The sequence below is a fragment of the Daldinia decipiens genome, assembly GCF_022478715.1.
Source record: "Daldinia decipiens strain CBS 113046 unplaced genomic scaffold F4813scaffold_30, whole genome shotgun sequence".
Classification (NCBI taxonomy): Eukaryota; Fungi; Ascomycota; class Sordariomycetes; order Xylariales; family Hypoxylaceae; genus Daldinia; species Daldinia decipiens.
In genome coordinates this window covers 321383-339095 of record NW_026054573.1, presented here as the reverse complement: position 1 = coordinate 339095, position 17713 = coordinate 321383, and the positions used below count along the sequence as shown (strand labels likewise).

Here is a 17713-nt window from a genome sequence, read left to right as displayed (position 1 = left end):
TGACACTTGTAACTTGAAAGTTGTATGAAGTAAATAGAATATATTATTCAAGATTGTACAGGTAATATATCCGTATAATATTGGTATGTATGTAAATATTCAAATAATTCGCGAACTACTAAGACAAATCACTATATCTGTTGCCAGACCACTATCAGAGCGTAAGGCTAGGGCACATTACATAACCAAGAAAACATATGAGTAGTAATGTGGTAGCATCTTATTGGTAAAAGTCCTCAATTCTTGAAGAACTCTATCTAATTCTCCTCAGCCTTATCCTCGGGGTATACACCCAGTAACGGATTCCTATTTATGCCCATTAAAAGATTCTCCAGAACATGGCGTAAGGCGAAGTGAAAAGAATGAACAGGAGGATTATGGGAACCATAACGACCATGGCTATCACAAGTTGTTCCTAAGATTAATTAGTTATACCGTTGTAATAATCGTCATCGTTACTCACATTTCTAGCTGGGCACAGTATGATCTCCGGGCTCTCGTAACCCTTTCCTGGGTAAAGATTGAAGCAGGTCGAGTCGTCCACCACAATCTGACGGACATCTTCGCAATCTTCAATAATCTCCTTCAGTTTCATACCAATTTCCACAATGGTAGTGAAAGAGCCGTCCTTCAGTTGGTGATTTAGGTGGTGCATAACTTCCTCGAGGCTTTGGTCAAGACGCTCAATGGCACGGCGGTTTGCATACTGATGCGCAGCGTATTCCTCCTCCTATAGGTTCAAAGATCAATCAGCAACGAATCCGCCGAGTAAATCCAACATGAAATACCAAAGTGTGCTTAACGCTGATACGGGTGGGTTGTTACGTTACAAATGAATTTATAAATATAAAATATATAAATAGTGTGAATAAGTTGAATGCGGACTTACTGTAAGAAGTGGAGGGCCGGAGACCTGGGTATAGTGCCTATCACCAAGGCGGTAATAGCGACGAGGCTTCAGGACAGACATCTAATTGTATGATCTAGTTAATAAAATAGAAAAAGGGGTAAAGTTCAAAGAGGTGGGTATTGCTTACCTTGAGTCAGTCTGCTCAGGAGAGTAGCCCTTGGAAGGAAGATATCGACTGAAGGCTGAAATTATTAGAAGCTAAATCAGATAGGAGGAGATAAATTGAAGTGTGTATGATGAGAAGAAAACCCGTAGATAGGATCTATGGTATGATTCGTTGATGTGAAGGATTTTCTAGGTCTGCTCGTAAATAAGGGGATAAAGTTTGTGTGAAATTGATTACAGAATTGAGAAATTGCAGGTGTGATAAGTTAAGAAGGAATAGCATAATCGGAATTCTGACACCTAATGCTAACGCGCGGTTTGTTGATAGGAATGTGGGAAGACTTACCTACAATACGTAGTGTAGATATGGATGCGGAAGGGTTTTCTGATGTTTGAGATATGTAGAAGAACTTGCAGATGCTTGAAGGTAAATCCTTCGAATATGAAAGAGTGAGGGACTAATATGAACTCTGATTGGCCTAGGATTTTATAATCAAAGTACTAATTGGGGTACGGACCGAGGTACAAAGATCCTGAGTCATTAGCACTGGCAGCGCAGGTAGGATTGATCCAGTAAGGTCCGTGACTAGGTAGGGTGGGATAAAAGACGTGTAGTATGTATCCTTGCGTCCATTTTATTTCATAGACCGTACCTTGGGCAGCTGGCCAGTCGGATAATGACTTATATGCCTCTAAGAATGCTCTCACCTAGCAACCATCGTTCGAGGCTTGGTGTAAAGCCAGTAGTACTATCATTGAAGTATATTGGTTTTAAAATATGCAATAAACATTAAGAATCAAGAAGCAAATCACAACTCAGCTTTATTATCTAACTCATTCATAAGATCCGTTTTCCTTGATTAGTTTATAGTATTAAACTACCGGCTTGTTCAACCGTCCTTTTGCCAGCCGTTCAAGAATCCGTGTAGATCATTTTCATCCCATTTCTCTAGCGGAATAAAGAATAGTTCATATATCTATATTCATCTACCGTATACAAATCGGTAAGGTATGTGAATTCGGAATAGAACGGTGGAAATGGTATAGTCAGCCTTGCACTCTCTGAAACAATTAGATAATGCATTGTTCTTATTGTTCATTGTCTGATGCACCAGAACAACTGGCTACGAAACATACTCTTCATGTATAACCGGAGTCTTTTGTCCCGATCGTATAAATCCCTTCAACAACCCTTTTATGCAGACAGATTGAATATATAGCTGAGAGAACAATATTTTAAAAGTATCTAGTTTAGTATTACCTATTTATTGCTTATTGCCTACACATATAATAAGAGGACTAATTTAAATCAAATGCTAACAAAATAGTCAAAGTCTCAGATGGTAATAAGCGATTATTGGTACACTCATACAGAGAAATACTAAACGGCATTTACTAACAACAATCTAGGAAATAAAGCTAACTCAAATTTAACAGAATCTCGCTATGGGACCGGGTCGCGTCGTAAAAACACCTGAGAGATCAGGTAGCAGCATCGCAAAAGTGCGCAATAGATGTCTCATTTGGTTGTGCAAAACTGCTGGCTGTAGACGCGAGGCTGCTCGAGGTAGTTTATATTGTGGTCTACACAGAGCAAGAGGAAATCGAGGGCCAGTTTCACCACCACATCCCACGAGGAACGTATGTATCCCATATTTCTATATCTCTATTCTTAGTTCGTATCATTGAGCAGTTTAGAAGACATTTCCTTCCACCAGTCTAGACCCTCTCTTCCGCACATACAAAATATTCGCTAACTTTTATCAGTGTTCAACTTGTGGAGACCAACTGCCATCTCGCTATATCTTCAAAGATTGCGAGACGTGTGTAGGAAAACTGGTATTGGAGCAGGAGCTGGCAGCTCAAAAAGCCGCTGCATCCCATCAAGCGACTGATCAGAACCAATCGGAAATTGATATCCCAACCGAAGATACTACAAGGCAGGCCAGCCAACGGAACACTAATGGTGATACTTGGTCAGTTGAAAACGAGACAATTGACCTTACCCAAAGCCCGATACCTAAGCATCGTGAAAATATCAACACCTACAGCAACCCCAGTCACGGGTTCAAATATCAGGGTTACGGGAATATTCCCCCGAATCATATGCCTAACCCTATATTTCAATTTCCTACAAGTAATTGTAGAAATCAGCCAATGGACTATACATTTAGCCCTCTATATGGCTACCCCGGACACAGAAGCTACGCCAATCCTGTACCGAACTACAATTGGAGCCGCGGTAACGGTGTCGTCTCCATGCCCCAATATCGGCAGAACAGGAACATGGGTCCTAGTCCTGTATATGGATATCAAGGTAACAATATTATGGCCACTAGTCCTATGTATGGATACCAAGGCTACAACACTGTAGCTCCTAGTCCTACATACGGATATCCGGGTAACAACACTATAGTTACCAGCCCTGTATACGGATATCAAGGTTACAACACTATGGCCATTACCCCTTCATTCGGGTTCAACAGACTTAACATCCGGGGCACCCCCGCACCTCAATGTCAGCAGAGACAGAGCACAATGGCCCGTCCTGTTGTTGGATATAACGCCCGTAACCCTAGATACGCTTTCCCCACAAATGGATCTCGTGGGAACCCGAGTACGGTTGCCGGCCCTGTACCTAGTGTACCTCAGCATCAACGGCACAACAATAATCCTGCCCCCATGAACAATAACACTCCCACCGTGAAGATGTTGATATCGTTTATCTGCAATTAGATCGGATTCCTATCGACGAGATACGGTCAGGTGTGGTGGTAAGTAGCTCAGGTAGGTAAATAAAATGGGATTTGCTGTAATCTATACTGCTAAACGCAGACACATGTGACAGCCTATATTTCGTAAACATAGGGTGACAAGAACGTCGAGTATCTCGAGAATTGCTCTTGTTAACGACTTCAGGGTGAACCTTGTAGTAATGGGAATAATGTAGTTATCTCTTGCTGGATTCTAGACCTTAGATATCTAAAGTAAGCTATGAAGGTCAGCAACTACACATGATAACAACACCCCTTTTTTTCTAGATGTTCTATCAAGAAGTTTAACAGCATGTACGTGGAATATGACTATTAAGCGCAGTCCTTGCCAAAACGGCTGGTCGAAAGGAGAGGAAGTAAACCGTAATCTTCTGCATTCATTCAAACTAAGAACCAAAAGCTACCTACCTACCTAAGGTATAAGTACCCCTAACGGTAAAAGTGGGGCGTATACTTCCAAAGCCCGCTCTTATCCCAATTAATACCGCTTCCTCTCCTTACCACGAGTATTCTGCCTCCAAAGACATATAACACTCTTCGACTCGCACCACTTCTTCACATCAACAGGCGAAACCTCACCGTCGTACCCTGTCTCGTTTAACGCCCCGGCATTCAACCAAGCGGCGAGATCCTCTAAGATGATGGGGTCGTAGAGCAGCATTTTCTCGTGCCAGGACGGTTGTGACGGATCCTGCGAGCGCGGTGCTGATATAACAGCTTTGGTTATATGTCTGAATAGGCCGGCTTGCTGCTCTGTTGGTGACATTGTTAAAGAGAGATCAGCCTCGTCTGAGAGGGAGAGGTCCACTGCCGGTGGAGAGGAGAATATCCGGTCTCGTTCTGGAGACGATTCCCTCGAAGATGATAAGATGGATTCGTCCAAATCGGAATCTGCAATCTCGATAGATTTTACAGCGTCCTTTTTTGGACGCGCGCGAGACTTCTTTGTGGTAGTTGCTTTTGGTGCTGCGGCTTTTGATGTTGAAGCTTCAGCTACTGAATTCTTCCTTGGACGGCCTCGTCTTTTGGGGGGGTTTTCCGGTTGTGGAGCAGTAGTTGTCTGCTTCCTCTTGGGGACAGATAAGCTGGACGAAGTAGACATAGAATTGGCGTGGACGATAGAAACTCCAGGATTCTTGCTAACCCAACATTGATTTAGAAGAGCGATCATAGCTTGGCGTCTCTTCACTGGTTTAAACCCATAAGATGCGATCTGGCTGGCAAGCTGTGCGTCGTTGAGAAGCTCAAAATCCGGACGTGGGTTGCTGGTCTCGGCTGTAAGCTCTATAGACTCCTCGCTATCAGTCTGGGGTGGCTGTGCGCTAGAAACAGCAAAATGAGAATTTTGTGGTGGGGCAATTGTTGATTCCTCTATATCTGAGGACTTTAGGATGTCGTTGATGTCAACAAATCCCTCGTCCGAACACTGCTGTCGTCCTTGGGTCCGAGATAACGAAGGCAATCTTCTGACTAATTCAACATCATCGATCTTCATTAATTCACCATCCGTATCTCTTGAGCTAGCGTGCCAGAGTCCTTGACTATCAGAATCGGCGAAAGGATCTGAATCGACCTGGTTCGAGGCTCGTATTGCCAATTGCAGATCTCGAAGAGTCGTAGGAGATTCTTCTCTAACCAATTGGCTTGATGTTCCAAAAACGAAGTCTTGATTAGAGGACTGTTTCAATGCCGAGTTTGGAGACAATAGGATTGGATTATCCATTGTACCCGATTTCTTTTTGCGCTTAGATTTTGCTGGCGCCTTAGTCTCTTTGGCTTTGCCTTTCTTCTGCGTCATGACAATCGTCTGTTGATCAACAAGCGCCTTGACAGCACCATCCTCATCGAAATAGCTCAGTAGAGATTCCTTTGTAGCCGGGCCTGCAAGATCGAGTTCGGGATTCATTAGTGGCATATAAGGCGCAGTCGCCAATTCCGTGATCGTTCTAGTCTTCTTTTTCGTGTTGACCACCTTAGCTGGGGATGTCTCCCTCGGACGCTGCCCAATGTCAACGCCAATTGAAGCAGGTTCGATCGACTTCCGCTTCTCTAGGGTACCTGATTGCTGTAATCGCTCCAATGTGGTAGATGACGTAGTATCCTTGCATCCATATTGGTCTAAGAGTGTATCGAATACGTCCTTTGACCGTGATCCTCGGTCAACTGAGTGCAATTCCCGGCTGTCTGATTCGGACTCGAGAAGAATGGGATCATTCGGGGGCGGAGGGGTCCAATCTCTTCGCCGTCTTAAAGCAGGTTCCGAGCAGTGAAGATCGTTTGTGATCTGGTCATCCAGCTTCTGTGCTACTATGCTACTATCCGATTTCTCATCCGCCCGTTTCCCGACAGCTTCTTTAGCGGGAAAGTGCTTAGAAACTGTATCCGTATTTCCCTTTTGTTTACCTTTAGTCGTTTGCTTGGTAACACGGGCCTTCGATATAGGCGGCTGCTCGCCCTGTGAGGTTGACTTCTTGCTCTTGAACTTCTGCCATGACTTTTCTTGTGATGACTCGATTAGAATAGGCGTCTCTACAAGTGCATTGTCGGTTTCCGGTGTTAGTGTTCTCTTCTTTTTGGCCTTGCTAGCACGTGATTTTTGTGGTGGCGAGTCGGTGATATGTTCCGTCTCTACATCAATCTCTGGCGCTTCTCGCAATAAACTCGCAGCACTAGTAAATGCAGCACGCGCATCGTTGGGTATGGGCGGCACATGGCTTTCAGTCCGCAGCGGAGGCTTTTTAGGATTATTAGAAAATATCTCGTTTATAGAGGGCAGACCCGGAGAGGACGACAAATCATAGGGGTCGACATTTGCAGGGGGTGCGGGAGACGATAAAAAGACGTCGGCTGTCGACATGGCGGATCGAAATTGCAGGGATGCCGGTGCGCGCCAGGCGCAGCCAAGAATTTTATTAATCGACAGGATGGTAGGAAATTTCGTAGAATATCGTATCTGTCATAAAAGAAACATGTCACGTATATACAATTGAAGAGATTTCAATTGAGTGAAACTTGACAATGATGTTTATCAATTGTAGGGTTTTATCAATTGTAGGTAGAGTTTGGTAATTCGCCGTTAAGCGTGGTTACATCAACACTAAGAAACCCCGTAAACGGCAATGTGCCAAGACCCACTACTATTTAGTTGCCACGAAATAGTCTCGAAACCACCTGACTTCTATTCACGTGATTTACACCCGAGCTCCAGCCCCACCGCCCACCAAACAAGAATTTTGTATTTTCGAGGGGTCAAAATCTCCAAGTCGATTTTACTTGCTTCACCTACGACAACATCCACCCCTTGCGATATTCCACGACCGCACCAACAACCAAGCAAATTCTGATTACTACAGTCGACAAGCCGCAAAAATGGAAAACGACAAGGGAGAGATCGTGGACCTGTGAGAATACCCAATCGCTACATGCGATTTGTTTGTTATCTTTGAGGGTTTTGCTAACGCCGATTGTTTTGTGCTTAGGTACGTCCCCCGAAAGTGCAGCGCCACCAACCGCATCATCAAGGCCAAGGACCACGCTTCCGTTCAGATCTCCATTGCCAAGGTCGACGAGAACGGCCGACAGATCCAGGGCGAGAACCACGTCTACGCCCTTTGCGGATTCGTTCGCGCCATGGGCGAGAGCGACGATGCTCTTAACAGGCTCGCTCAGCGGGATGGTCTCGTGAAGAACGTCTGGAGCGCCGTGCGATAAATTCCTTTATCATCTGGGTGGTGAGTCTTGAGCTGCTTACCGTGGCCTCTACTACTATGTCTCCTAACGCATCTACAGATAGGCATTGGTGTTCACGGGGATTCATGACTGTATGGTCGACATGGGATTGTTTTTGATGCTGCATCTAGCCGGTTAGATAAACCGCCATATCCACGTTTCGGAACGAATACAAACGATTCCCTTTCGCGCCTTGAATTCTCTTGATCCCAATAATACGCTGCTAAACCCCATACGGCTGGCAAAGTCTTCTCGCGTCCACCTCCGAGTGACCCCATGGGCGAGGATTCTGGGGCTACCTCGATAGCCTCCGTGCCGAAGATTAACAATGGCCTTGAAAAAGCCGTAATGCTCGAGACGTCCATTACAGCACAGATACGGGTCAAACATATTTCCTTCCTCGTAACTTAAGTCCGTCGTGTATCCCACCTGCATCCGTTTCCCATGATGCCCCTGGACATGTTTTAGATGACACACAGATTACCTTCCACCCAATAGGTTTGAAGAGTTCTCCTGATGTAGAGTAACGATAGATGACCTGCGGGATTCCTTAGTTGCATCACTTCAAATCTAGATCGTGTTCTAACTAAAATGTATTCTATTCGGTCCACAAACACGAGCTGTGAACATTGTTCATGCCAACTCTATTAGATTACTGTGATATGCCATTCCAATAGATATGGCCAATTATACGTCAACTTTGAAATATCTAAGTCTTGACAAAACTAATCCAGTGGTATACCCATGGTCATTTATCGTATTAGCCATCTATTATTTCTAACAACAGTATATTGATTTAACCTTAGATATCTTTGATGTTTCTACCCACGCCGATTGTATTTTCAGCTCTTGACTCAAGCCTCATAAATCAACTACTTACTTTTAACCGTATCTGTATGATATTATACGCCGAAATTGTCATACAGTCATAGGTTCGTATATATTTTCCACAAGTCGTTTCATTTGGCCTGGACTCGTTATCTATTCTTCCTCTATCCTTAGGTTACCGCTATCAGGTATAGCTTATATCGTTCTAGAGGCAGTATCGAGAGAAACTGGCTTAACCTAGAAGCATTTTGCTCTAAGGGTCACCTGGGGATTGTTAGCAATGTGGGAATATGGCTAAGTGGTTTCATGCACAACGATAGGATCACTTGATACTTGTATTAAAACGATTTATGAGAATGCACTTGGATATTTAGTGTTTAGGGGTATTGTGGCATTTCAGGTAGTTGGAGGAATAATGACAGGACCAAAACTAATCCAGGCTATTTGTTACATTCCGTACCCAATCCAATGCTCACACGTTCTCGCTTCGGTACCAGTAGTGCCGTGGGTTCATTCGGTTCTTCAGATTCATCTGCCTCACGCCCTCCCTGATGTTCTCCTCCTCGACGTCGCCTTCCAACGAGGTGGGCGGCGCATCAGCCATCTCGACATCCATGCCAGTAGATCCGGATTTATTGGCCTTGTCCTCTTCGTCCTCTTCTTCATATCCTCCCATAATTTCGTAAAGCTCGAACTCCGCTATGTTCCAAAGGCCTCCAATCTCTTTGTACGTTTGGTCGATGCTCATTGCGGTGCTGCAGAGATTAGGGCCCCAAGGCGCTGTTGATGTCTCGCGGCACACCATCCTCGCTGCGACTAGGCGCTCACACAGCTCGATGAACACTGACTCTCCGATGTTCTGGGCCCAGGGAACGGCTTTCTTGAGCGCGCTGAGAAATTCCAGAAGGCCGCCGTTTTGAGCGGTTAGGTGGATCTTGATATCAGGACGTAATCCTAGGGTGAACATGTCTGCCACTGTAACAAAAGTCAATAATTAATGATTAAGTCAATAGGCACTAGGGGTAAGAAGCTTCTCCATTCACTCACGTGCTTCATCGACAGGCTTGGTTGAAGATGTTGCCGCTTTGCCTTTACCAGTCGGGATAAATCCTGCTTTCTCGAGTGCCGTCACGACACTGTCGTCCCTACTAGGCTGGTCGAGAAGATAGCCCGTATGCGGATAATTCATTCCCGGCTCGGGAAGCGCTCGCAGGAGAGACTTGAAAGTCTTTTTCTTAGGCTGTCTGCGTCGCCGAGGCATGGTGGTCTTAAGAGAGTGGTGTTTTAAGGTTTGATGTATCGACGAAGAAGAGTAAGAACTTTTGATAACCAGTGATAGTCTTATAGTTGAGTGTTAAGTAGAATTCCAAACTTCCCTGAATAGAAATTGAAGAGTTTGTATTTATGGATATGATTTCTTAGGTACGTAGGTACGTCAAGTCAATGACTTGATACGTTTGGTAGCACTATCCCACCGCCAGCTGCAAAGGTGAGGTGTTTTCGCTATTTGAAGGTACGTGCAAAGTGCCCAATTTAGGTACTAGAGAGCTCACTATAGCAACCGCAAAAATGATTTATATGTGGAGATAACTATATCATAGTCATATATCACAGTCATGATTTTAGCCTAGGTAACTATAAGAACCCGTGGCTATACATAATAAGTACCTAATCCTTCATTCTATGTCTCATCTAGAATCCTAGCAATCATCCCGTACCTACCTCCTATGTTCAGGGCGGAGAAGGTCATTTAGTGGCATGCTGCATAGAGAATTGACCCGATGTAACGGCGTCTATAGCTAGGATAAGCCGCACACCTTCGTGGACGCAATACAGAACGCTTTTAAAGCAAACTTACAATACCCCAATTTATAGGGAAAGTCGTATCCTTCAAATGAATTGTCATTGATTCGTAGTTGCGCACCTGAAGCTCTCTACGACTCTCTGTTGAGCAGTGCATCAGTATTTCATTAGATCTCCTTGCTAGTTTTTACGTCAAGTCATCCTAGGAAAATCCATCCAACAGTGCCTAAAGAGTAGGATATAGGGCTTACCAACGCCAAAAATATTTGCAATGATGTTGTAACACTGATATTATAAAGTTAAACCTCTCATATGATGTTCTATTTTTGTGTTACCCGTGTCGAGAGAGATACAATGCGGAACAGTAAAAGCATTTAATATCTGTTAACGCAAGCATCAGTACCGTCCCTCGAGGGGCATTTGGCCAAGTGGTAGGCACACAACTTCAGGAGTTCAGTTCGAACCCCACTTGTTGCGCTACTATCATTTGATAGCTGATAGTCATCAATGCACACTTGCCACTGTTAGTGGAGGCTATACGTAGCCTTGATATAAGGACGGTCTCGTTCATTGATCTTGACTGTGGGTTGCTGGGGGATCATTTTTTTTTTCGACTTTTTTCTTCCACCTACCTAAAAAAAGAGACATGCTTTTATGCAGCCAACATGAGTGTACAGTACATTTTTGAAAATATTGATTTCAATCCTATCTTAATTGATTTACATTAAGTATCGTTTGAACCTTTTCCCTTAGATACCTAGGCAGCGAGTATCTAGAAGCTTAACTTTCAAGCTCTCAGACCACATTGGCTACTGAGATTATCTATAGTCGCGAGAACTTTTATGAAGGTAGTTAAATGGGTATTTCACATATTTATGATATTGCATATAAATGTATAGTGATTTGTAAATGATAACGTTATACATCGCACCCCCTACGACTCATATATTCATTTTTAATGGCGTGGCCATAATAAGACAAACCATGATTATATGTCCAAGTTTCGATTAAAAATGTACTTGCAGCCTGACAATATTACAGTTGTCTAACCTAGCTGTGTACCGTACTTAAAGCAGGTACAATGACGTGTCGTCAATTTAAGATAATGGGGTTACATTTGCGGCTCATAGGGCTGAGGATCTCCACTAGCCAAGCCACCATCCCGGTAATAAGATCGATTAGCCCCATTAGATCGATCTGGCGTCTCGATGATGCATGATCATATCGGGGACTATGGATCAAGCCGAATTACCTAGGTACACTTGATTTTCTCTCCAAACTGGATTTGTAGTATCTCCATTCAAATCTCTTCATTTTGAACTATCTAATGTCTTTCCTCTCTTTTTCTTGTGTAGCACGTCGAAAACCAATCGCGCCCGTCCTTCTCATACACTCGCTCCCGATCGCTTTACTATTACGTCATAAAGTAAATACTAACAAACCCCGTTTGCTTCATTCAACCATGGCCCCCAAACGAAGCGTCAAAGAAAGAGCCGCGAGCGAGGATGAGACCCGAGAGGAACCGACGAAGAGACCTAAGCTTGGAAATGGCACTTCGGATCCACTGCGCGAGCCTCATCATTTTGCGGCCGAAGCCGAGGAGCATGGCATTGTGCTGCGCAAATTCTACCCGCCGGAAATGAGCAATGCGCGTGCTCAAGCATATAATTCCAATGAAATCCCTCGTCCCATCGAACGGCTTGAAGCTGCTTTGGAGGAAACGGCGTCGACGCGAAAGAACACACAAGTGAAGGAGGCTGTGATACACTGGTTCAAAATGGATCTGCGCACCACAGACAACCGCGCACTATGGGAAGCTAGCCAGAAGGCACAAGAAGCTGGTGTTCCTCTAATATGCATATATATAGTAAGCCCCGAGGATTTTGAGGCGCATTTGACGGCCCCCGTGCGCGTCGACTTTACGATACGCACTCTGCATAAGCTGAGGCAGGATTTGGCAGCTCTAGATATTCCGCTTTATGTAGAGACTGTCACTAAGCGAAAGGAGATTCCCGAGCGCATTTTGGAGTTCATGGATGAATGGGGCGCGAATCATCTATATGCAAATATTGAATACGAGGTCGACGAACTAAGGCGAGAAGCAAACATGGTAAGATTATGTGCGGAAAGAGGAGTGGCGATGATGGTATTCCATGATACTTGCGTTGTTACGCCTGGCTCGTTGCATACGGGTGCCGGGAATCAGTACGCGGTATACTCCCCGTGGTTCAGGTCCTGGGTTGCGCATATCCATGCGAATCAAGAGCTTCTTAGCTTATTTGATCCTCCCGCGAAGAATTCCCCTGCCGCTCGTGAGAAAGTAGCCGCTCTATTTGATAGCGAGATACCAGATATCCCGGAAAACAAGCAGGTTCCGGACGAAGATGCGAAGAGGTTTCATGCTACGTGGCCGGCTGGCGAGCGTGAAGCCATGGATAGGCTTGAGAAGTTCTGCGACGAGAAGATCGGAGAGTATGGCAACGGGCGTAATTTTCCCTCCGAGGCAGCGACATCGTCCATTTCGGTGCACTTGGCAGCTGGGACGCTGAGTGCAAGGACAGCGGTGCGTACGGCGAGAGATAGAAATAAGACGAAAAAGTTGGATGCCGGTGTCGAGGGTATTCAAGCTTGGATCAGCGAGGTAGCATGGAGAGACTTCTACAAACACGTCTTGGTCCATTGGCCTTATATCTGGTGAGTTGACCTATTGGTAGATAAGAATACTGGGCTGAACATGAGACCACAGCATGAACAAGCCGTTCAAACCCGAATACTCCAACATCGAATGGTCCTACAACTCAGCACACTTCGAAGCCTGGTGCACGGGGCGGACCGGGTTCCCGATCGTCGACGCCGCAATGCGACAAATCCAAGGCATAGGCTGGATGCACAACCGATGCCGCATGATCGTCGCCTCGTTCCTATGCAAAGACCTACTGCTAGACTGGCGCATGGGCGAGAGGTTCTTCATGGAGAAGCTGATCGACGGGGACTTCGCGTCGAACAACGGCGGGTGGGGGTTCAGCGCCTCCGTCGGCGTCGACCCGCAGCCGTATTTCCGCATTTTCAACCCGCTGCTGCAGAGCGAGAAGTTTGACCCCGACGGCACGTATATCCGGAAGTGGGTGCCGGAGCTTAGGGGGGTCAAGGGCAAGGCTATACATGATCCGTATAATAGGGGCGCTGCGGCGGAGGCTAGGGAGGCGGGGTATCCGGAGCCGATTGTGGATCACCGGCAGAGTCGCGATCGCGCGTTGAAGGCGTATAAGGTTGGTCTTGGGCGGGAGAAGCCCTGATTGCGGGTTTGTTCAAGTCTATCTGATCTGCTTGGCTACCTACTTTCGTAAAGGTAGGTATTAGGGACCAAATAGTTCTTTAGCAGAGGAAGCTGCTTAGCTAGCTGTCATTGCGGCGCCCACACACTACTGGCCTACATTCTTTGCTGGAACTATAGAAACGGGGCTAAGAGGCACATAATTTAATAATAGAATACACTGGAGATAAATGATCTGAATGTAATATATACATGCCAAGACTTGAACCAATCGTCTTCTATCGTTACATCTTGTTGACCGCTGATCCGTTGATCAGTGCCATATTAATCGAATCAGTCGATGCAGGGACATTTTCACTGCTTACAAATTCGGCTGTCTGCACATATCCATCCGAAATTCCATCTTTCTTCAGGTCTTCCTAGAGCGAAACACGGGACTACTGTGTGGCGCGAGACTTTCTTGATCTCGAGAGGGAAGAACTGATACAGATCATATCCTACTCGAGGACGATGGCCATAAATATGTGTGGAATGGCTCTGTTGCTGGGTCTCCTTGTCGTCCTCGCTGTCCCGCGGTCTTGCAAAGCTGGTTAATAAGCCATTCATCGACATTGGACTAATCCCATATTCCATATTAGTTGAAGGCGGAGTTATTCGTTACGTACTTGCGTAGAATGCGATTAAGCACTAAAACGCCTGGTTAAATCTCTATCCACATAATATACCCCTATTTATTAGGCACAACTGCACGTATTATTAAACAGAATATCATTTGTTTCGATTTATATTCTTCTCAGCCCATTTCCACCAACGAGCATCCTTGATAAGGCTCGGAATATGAGCCTTGGCATTTTACCCCCCAGAGAAATATATCTTCACTCATCATCTCCTATCCAGATCTCATCCCCCTTGTCCATCATAGACCAAAGATCTCTTGGGCTGAGTCCCATAGAAAGTTTGGGGTAAAACTCGCAAAGCAAGGCGTCCAGGGAGACCTTGAAGTGTCCTTGGTAGCCTCCCTCTTGACTGAACTCGGTGACGTCAACTACCGTAACATAGGAGGTCTGATGGTCTTCGGTTTCATCTCTTAATACCGAGTCCACAGCCCTTGCGTCAACCACGAGCAGGACACTAAGCTCAAACCCCGCAGCGACACCCCCCATCGATTTAGCTATGTGAAAATGCCTAAGTCTGGTTTTAGTAGGGTTAAGCAAGGGCTCATATCGAAATACTTACTTTCTGGCTTCTTCAGCACTCACACCTTCAAGCCGCGGGTCTTCGATCGTCTTGAATTCGAGAGCTTCTTTAATCTTCTCAAGATCTTCGCCCGTCTCCTCATCAAGTTGTTTATCGCAGATTGCACCGAGTCTCTCCTGGAATTCCTCCCAGCGGCTCTCAGAAGCGTAGTAAGTCCGTACGATAACAAAACCCCATGAGGGAAAGCCCGCTCGTTGGTGGATTTTAACTAGTGGCGATGGAACTGTGTGTGTTTCTGGAGGGGATGCTATATTAGGCGATAATGCCATATTCGCCTGGTTTCGAGCTTCCATGTATGTTGTGAGGTCCTGGACAATCATGTAAGCAGGACGGACTGACAAACTACCTAGCGTAGTATGAACAAACCTGGTGCGAGAGCTGCGACAATATCTCGAAGGTAGGAAATATTGCCTGTTCGACGGACCAACCTGTAGGTATATACGACGGAGGTTTAGCAGGTAGTTGGCCCTGTTGGTGTGCTTTCCGGGCGCTGTCGGCCGTCTTTCCTGCAGCCCATAATCGTTGCTCCTAATTAGAGAAGTGCCTGGCTTAGTATGAAATATCCTTTAAGATATAACTATTTAGAGGTTTATTCTAGAAACAAGACGAACATCATCCGATAATTTCGTAACGAGGTCCAAACTAAGACCTCGTGCTTGGTTCACAGTCCATCCGGTTGGCACGTATGACGGGGGCGTAGGAGGCCGTTTATTGGCTTCTCGGAGAGCTTTATTAAGATCACTCAACTTGGAGTATTCTTGCGAGAAGGGAAATTTTCGAATACTGTCTTTTAAATGTTTTTGTTCCTTCTCATGGAATTAGCGAACATGTCAGGAATAGTGGGACGATTTACCGGACATCTTCTGAGACTTGGCCAAAATCTTGAACGGTGAGATTTAAAAACCGCTCGCTGTTCCAACCTGATGGAAATGAGATGCGTGCCCATGCTGGACGGTTGTCTTCAGGTTGCGATTCTGGCATGTCTTTTTTGTATGAAGACTTGGATACCCCGGATATGGTTAAAAATATTGGCAAGTCTTATGAGACTCTCAGCATTGAATTATAGAGGTTAAGTATAAAAGAGGAAGATGCATAGTCTTGGCGGGGAATATCCAGGTCTCATGTACGGATTAACGACGTGTAGTATCTCATTGGACCTCGGCATTACACGCTCTAGGTTACATGGTTAACAAGGATTGATGTCACTCCCACTCACGCCAACTTATACATAATCTTGAATAATAACGAAATGTTATTCTTATCATCATATTCGTTCCGATCATTAAAGAAGATAAATCCAACACGCGAAACGTACTTTGTTTTACCTACACTTTTCTACCCAGAAGTCGGGACCCGCCGACTCATCTCATATTATTCAATCCAAATTATAGGTGGCATATTAAAACGAACAGCGGGGAAACTTGGGGGAGCTCGGTGCAATTATAGAGAATTGAATAAGGGGCAAACGCTATATGTAAATGTTTCCATAATGCCGAAGAGGAACAACTCATCATCAACGCCGCCAAAAGAGAAGACATTAGCAGAAGCGCGGCCGAGCGCAAGCGTCATTCTTCTATCTCCGGAAAATCAGGTCCTGTTACTACACAGAGTGAAGTCATCCTCGGCATTCCCTTCGGCTCATGTATTCCCGGGTGGGAATATCTCCGAGTTCCATGACGGAACTGTACCAGGCCCAAGTGATCCCAAGCGACATGAGGATTCGCTCACATACCGGCTAGGCGCGATCCGTGAGACCTTTGAGGAGAGTGGAATCTTACTCGCCCGTGAAGAGGGTAAAGATGGGAAGCCCTTAGACGTCCCGGTTGCTCAGCGCGACAGTGCGCGTAAAGAGATTTACGAGAACAAAGTCCGCTTCGTTGAGTGGGTTGAGAGTGCGGGCGGGCTTGCAGATACTAGTAGGTGATAACATGCACCATGCATTCACGCTCTAGATTAATTCGTAATACTAAACTTATCGTCAGATAATCTTTTGCCTTTTACTAGATGGATAACTCCCCGTGGACAACCTCGGCGATTCACTACGCAGATGTATCTTTACATGCTTCCACTCTCAACCAGCGACGACCCCGCTGTATCCGCGGCACGGTCTGAGGCTATAATACCCACACCTGACGGAGGTGTTGAGATCACTGCGGCACGTTTCGATGATGCTAGCACATGGCTAAAGAAGCAACAAACGGGCGAGATCGTACTCTTTCCGCCTCAATGCTTTCTACTACATATCATCTCCCAGTTCTTAGTCGGACCACCTTCTGGTTCGCCAAGTGCATCTGACTTAGTGGAGCATTACCACGCTCAAAGAGAAAAGTTGAGAAGCTTCCTCACGACGGTGCCGACCACGAGAAACCCTAAAGCTGCGAAACACCCCACAGCTCAGATTTCTTGGGCGGATAAAGTGATCAGCCCTACAACATTGGGTCTACGGAAAAGTGATAGAAAGTCAATACTAGGACTCGATAAGCCTGGCCCGGAGCTTAGGGACAGTTATAGGGGAGGTGACTGGGAGAGGGTTGTGTTGACTAGATTTGCGAAGGGGGTAGCTAAGGAGGTCGAGATAAGGAGTAGAGAGGAGGTGCTGGAAGAAGAACGACAGGCGGAAAAAGAAGTGAGAGAGACGAAATTATGAACCCAGAGTCAAGGAGCCTGGGCATGTTGATACGGTATGGCCATGACCCTATGTTTCAGACTCGGAATAATTATCTAAATACTGATTATATATTCACTCATTGATATCTCTAGGTTGAGTGAATTTCGTCGCCCCTAAAATATCTAGTTGTAATTATTATCATCAAGTCAAGGAACGATCTAGAAAGTATCGTCTAATGTCCTAAGTAATGATATAGGCCCTGACAAGGCATTGACCGCAACTCACTTATCTGCCAATCACGGTCACCAAAAGGACGCACAAGAAGTAGTGAATGCTCATTATATGACATACAAAGGGGAGTCATTGTTACAGCTTGCGTCACTGCACAAGTGTCAACAGAGCTAGTCCGAACAATGTATTGTACG

At 45.4% G+C, this 17713-nt stretch overlaps 7 protein-coding genes across 7 annotated transcripts; 3 read left to right on the top strand and 4 right to left on the bottom strand.

Moving 5' to 3' along the window:
- Positions 1–319: 319 nt before the first annotated feature.
- On the bottom strand, positions 320–970 carry F4813DRAFT_391810 (uncharacterized protein; the record flags this gene model as incomplete). Its single annotated transcript, XM_049247213.1, has 3 exons — positions 320–415; positions 464–730; positions 890–970. The coding sequence occupies 3 exons, from the start codon at positions 968–970 to the stop codon at positions 320–322; spliced, it is 444 nt and encodes a 147-aa protein (XP_049097351.1).
- A 2979-nt stretch (positions 971–3949) lies between these two features.
- F4813DRAFT_180708 (uncharacterized protein) lies at positions 3950–6859 on the bottom strand. The gene has a single exon (XM_049239316.1). The coding sequence runs from the start codon at positions 6644–6646 to the stop codon at positions 4268–4270; it is 2379 nt and encodes a 792-aa protein (XP_049097350.1). The 5' UTR covers positions 6647–6859; the 3' UTR covers positions 3950–4267.
- A 200-nt stretch (positions 6860–7059) lies between these two features.
- F4813DRAFT_367728 (40S ribosomal protein S21) lies at positions 7060–8239 on the top strand. The gene is made up of 3 exons (XM_049244208.1): positions 7060–7190; positions 7269–7520; positions 7579–8239. Exons 1-2 carry the CDS (start codon positions 7159–7161, stop codon positions 7498–7500), a joined length of 264 nt encoding a protein of 87 aa, XP_049097349.1. The 5' UTR covers positions 7060–7158; the 3' UTR covers positions 7501–7520; positions 7579–8239.
- A 579-nt stretch (positions 8240–8818) lies between these two features.
- F4813DRAFT_391806 (uncharacterized protein) lies at positions 8819–9607 on the bottom strand (the record flags this gene model as incomplete). Its single annotated transcript, XM_049247212.1, has 2 exons — positions 8819–9321; positions 9394–9607. 2 exons carry the CDS (start codon positions 9605–9607, stop codon positions 8819–8821), a joined length of 717 nt encoding a protein of 238 aa, XP_049097348.1.
- A 2004-nt stretch (positions 9608–11611) lies between these two features.
- F4813DRAFT_391805 (deoxyribodipyrimidine photo-lyase) lies at positions 11612–13445 on the top strand (the record flags this gene model as incomplete). The annotated part of the gene is made up of 2 exons (XM_049247211.1): positions 11612–12843; positions 12896–13445. 2 exons carry the CDS (start codon positions 11612–11614, stop codon positions 13443–13445), a joined length of 1782 nt encoding a protein of 593 aa, XP_049097347.1.
- Positions 13446–14121: 676 nt separating this feature from the next.
- Positions 14122–15745, bottom strand: F4813DRAFT_367724 (uncharacterized protein). Its single transcript, XM_049244207.1, has 5 exons — positions 15539–15745; positions 15292–15486; positions 15047–15208; positions 14660–14988; positions 14122–14608 (listed from the first exon to the last, which is right to left on the bottom strand). The coding sequence occupies exons 1-5, from the start codon at positions 15659–15661 to the stop codon at positions 14299–14301; spliced, it is 1119 nt and encodes a 372-aa protein (XP_049097346.1). The 5' UTR covers positions 15662–15745; the 3' UTR covers positions 14122–14298.
- Positions 15746–16169: 424 nt separating this feature from the next.
- On the top strand, positions 16170–17327 carry F4813DRAFT_391802 (uncharacterized protein; the record flags this gene model as incomplete). The annotated part of the gene is made up of 2 exons (XM_049247210.1): positions 16170–16596; positions 16663–17327. The coding sequence occupies 2 exons, from the start codon at positions 16170–16172 to the stop codon at positions 17325–17327; spliced, it is 1092 nt and encodes a 363-aa protein (XP_049097345.1).
- Between the last annotated feature and the right edge of the window lie 386 nt (positions 17328–17713).

Coding starts and splice junctions, on each gene's coding strand:
- F4813DRAFT_180708 (XM_049239316.1), bottom strand. CDS start 6,646: ATGTCGACAGCCGACGTCTTTTTATCGTCTCCCGCACCCCCTGCAAAT.
- F4813DRAFT_367728 (XM_049244208.1), top strand. CDS start 7,159: ATGGAAAACGACAAGGGAGAGATCGTGGACCT. Junction 7,191..7,268: donor AAGGGAGAGATCGTGGACCT/GTGAGAATACCC, acceptor TTTTGTGCTTAG/GTACGTCCCCCGAAAGTGCA.
- F4813DRAFT_367724 (XM_049244207.1), bottom strand. CDS start 15,661: ATGCCAGAATCGCAACCTGAAGACAACCGTCCAGCATGGGCACGCATC. Junction 15,487..15,538: donor TTGGCCAAGTCTCAGAAGAT/GTCCGGTAAATC, acceptor TTCCATGAGAAG/GAACAAAAACATTTAAAAGA. Junction 15,209..15,291: donor TTACGAAATTATCGGATGAT/GTTCGTCTTGTT, acceptor TTCTCTAATTAG/GAGCAACGATTATGGGCTGC.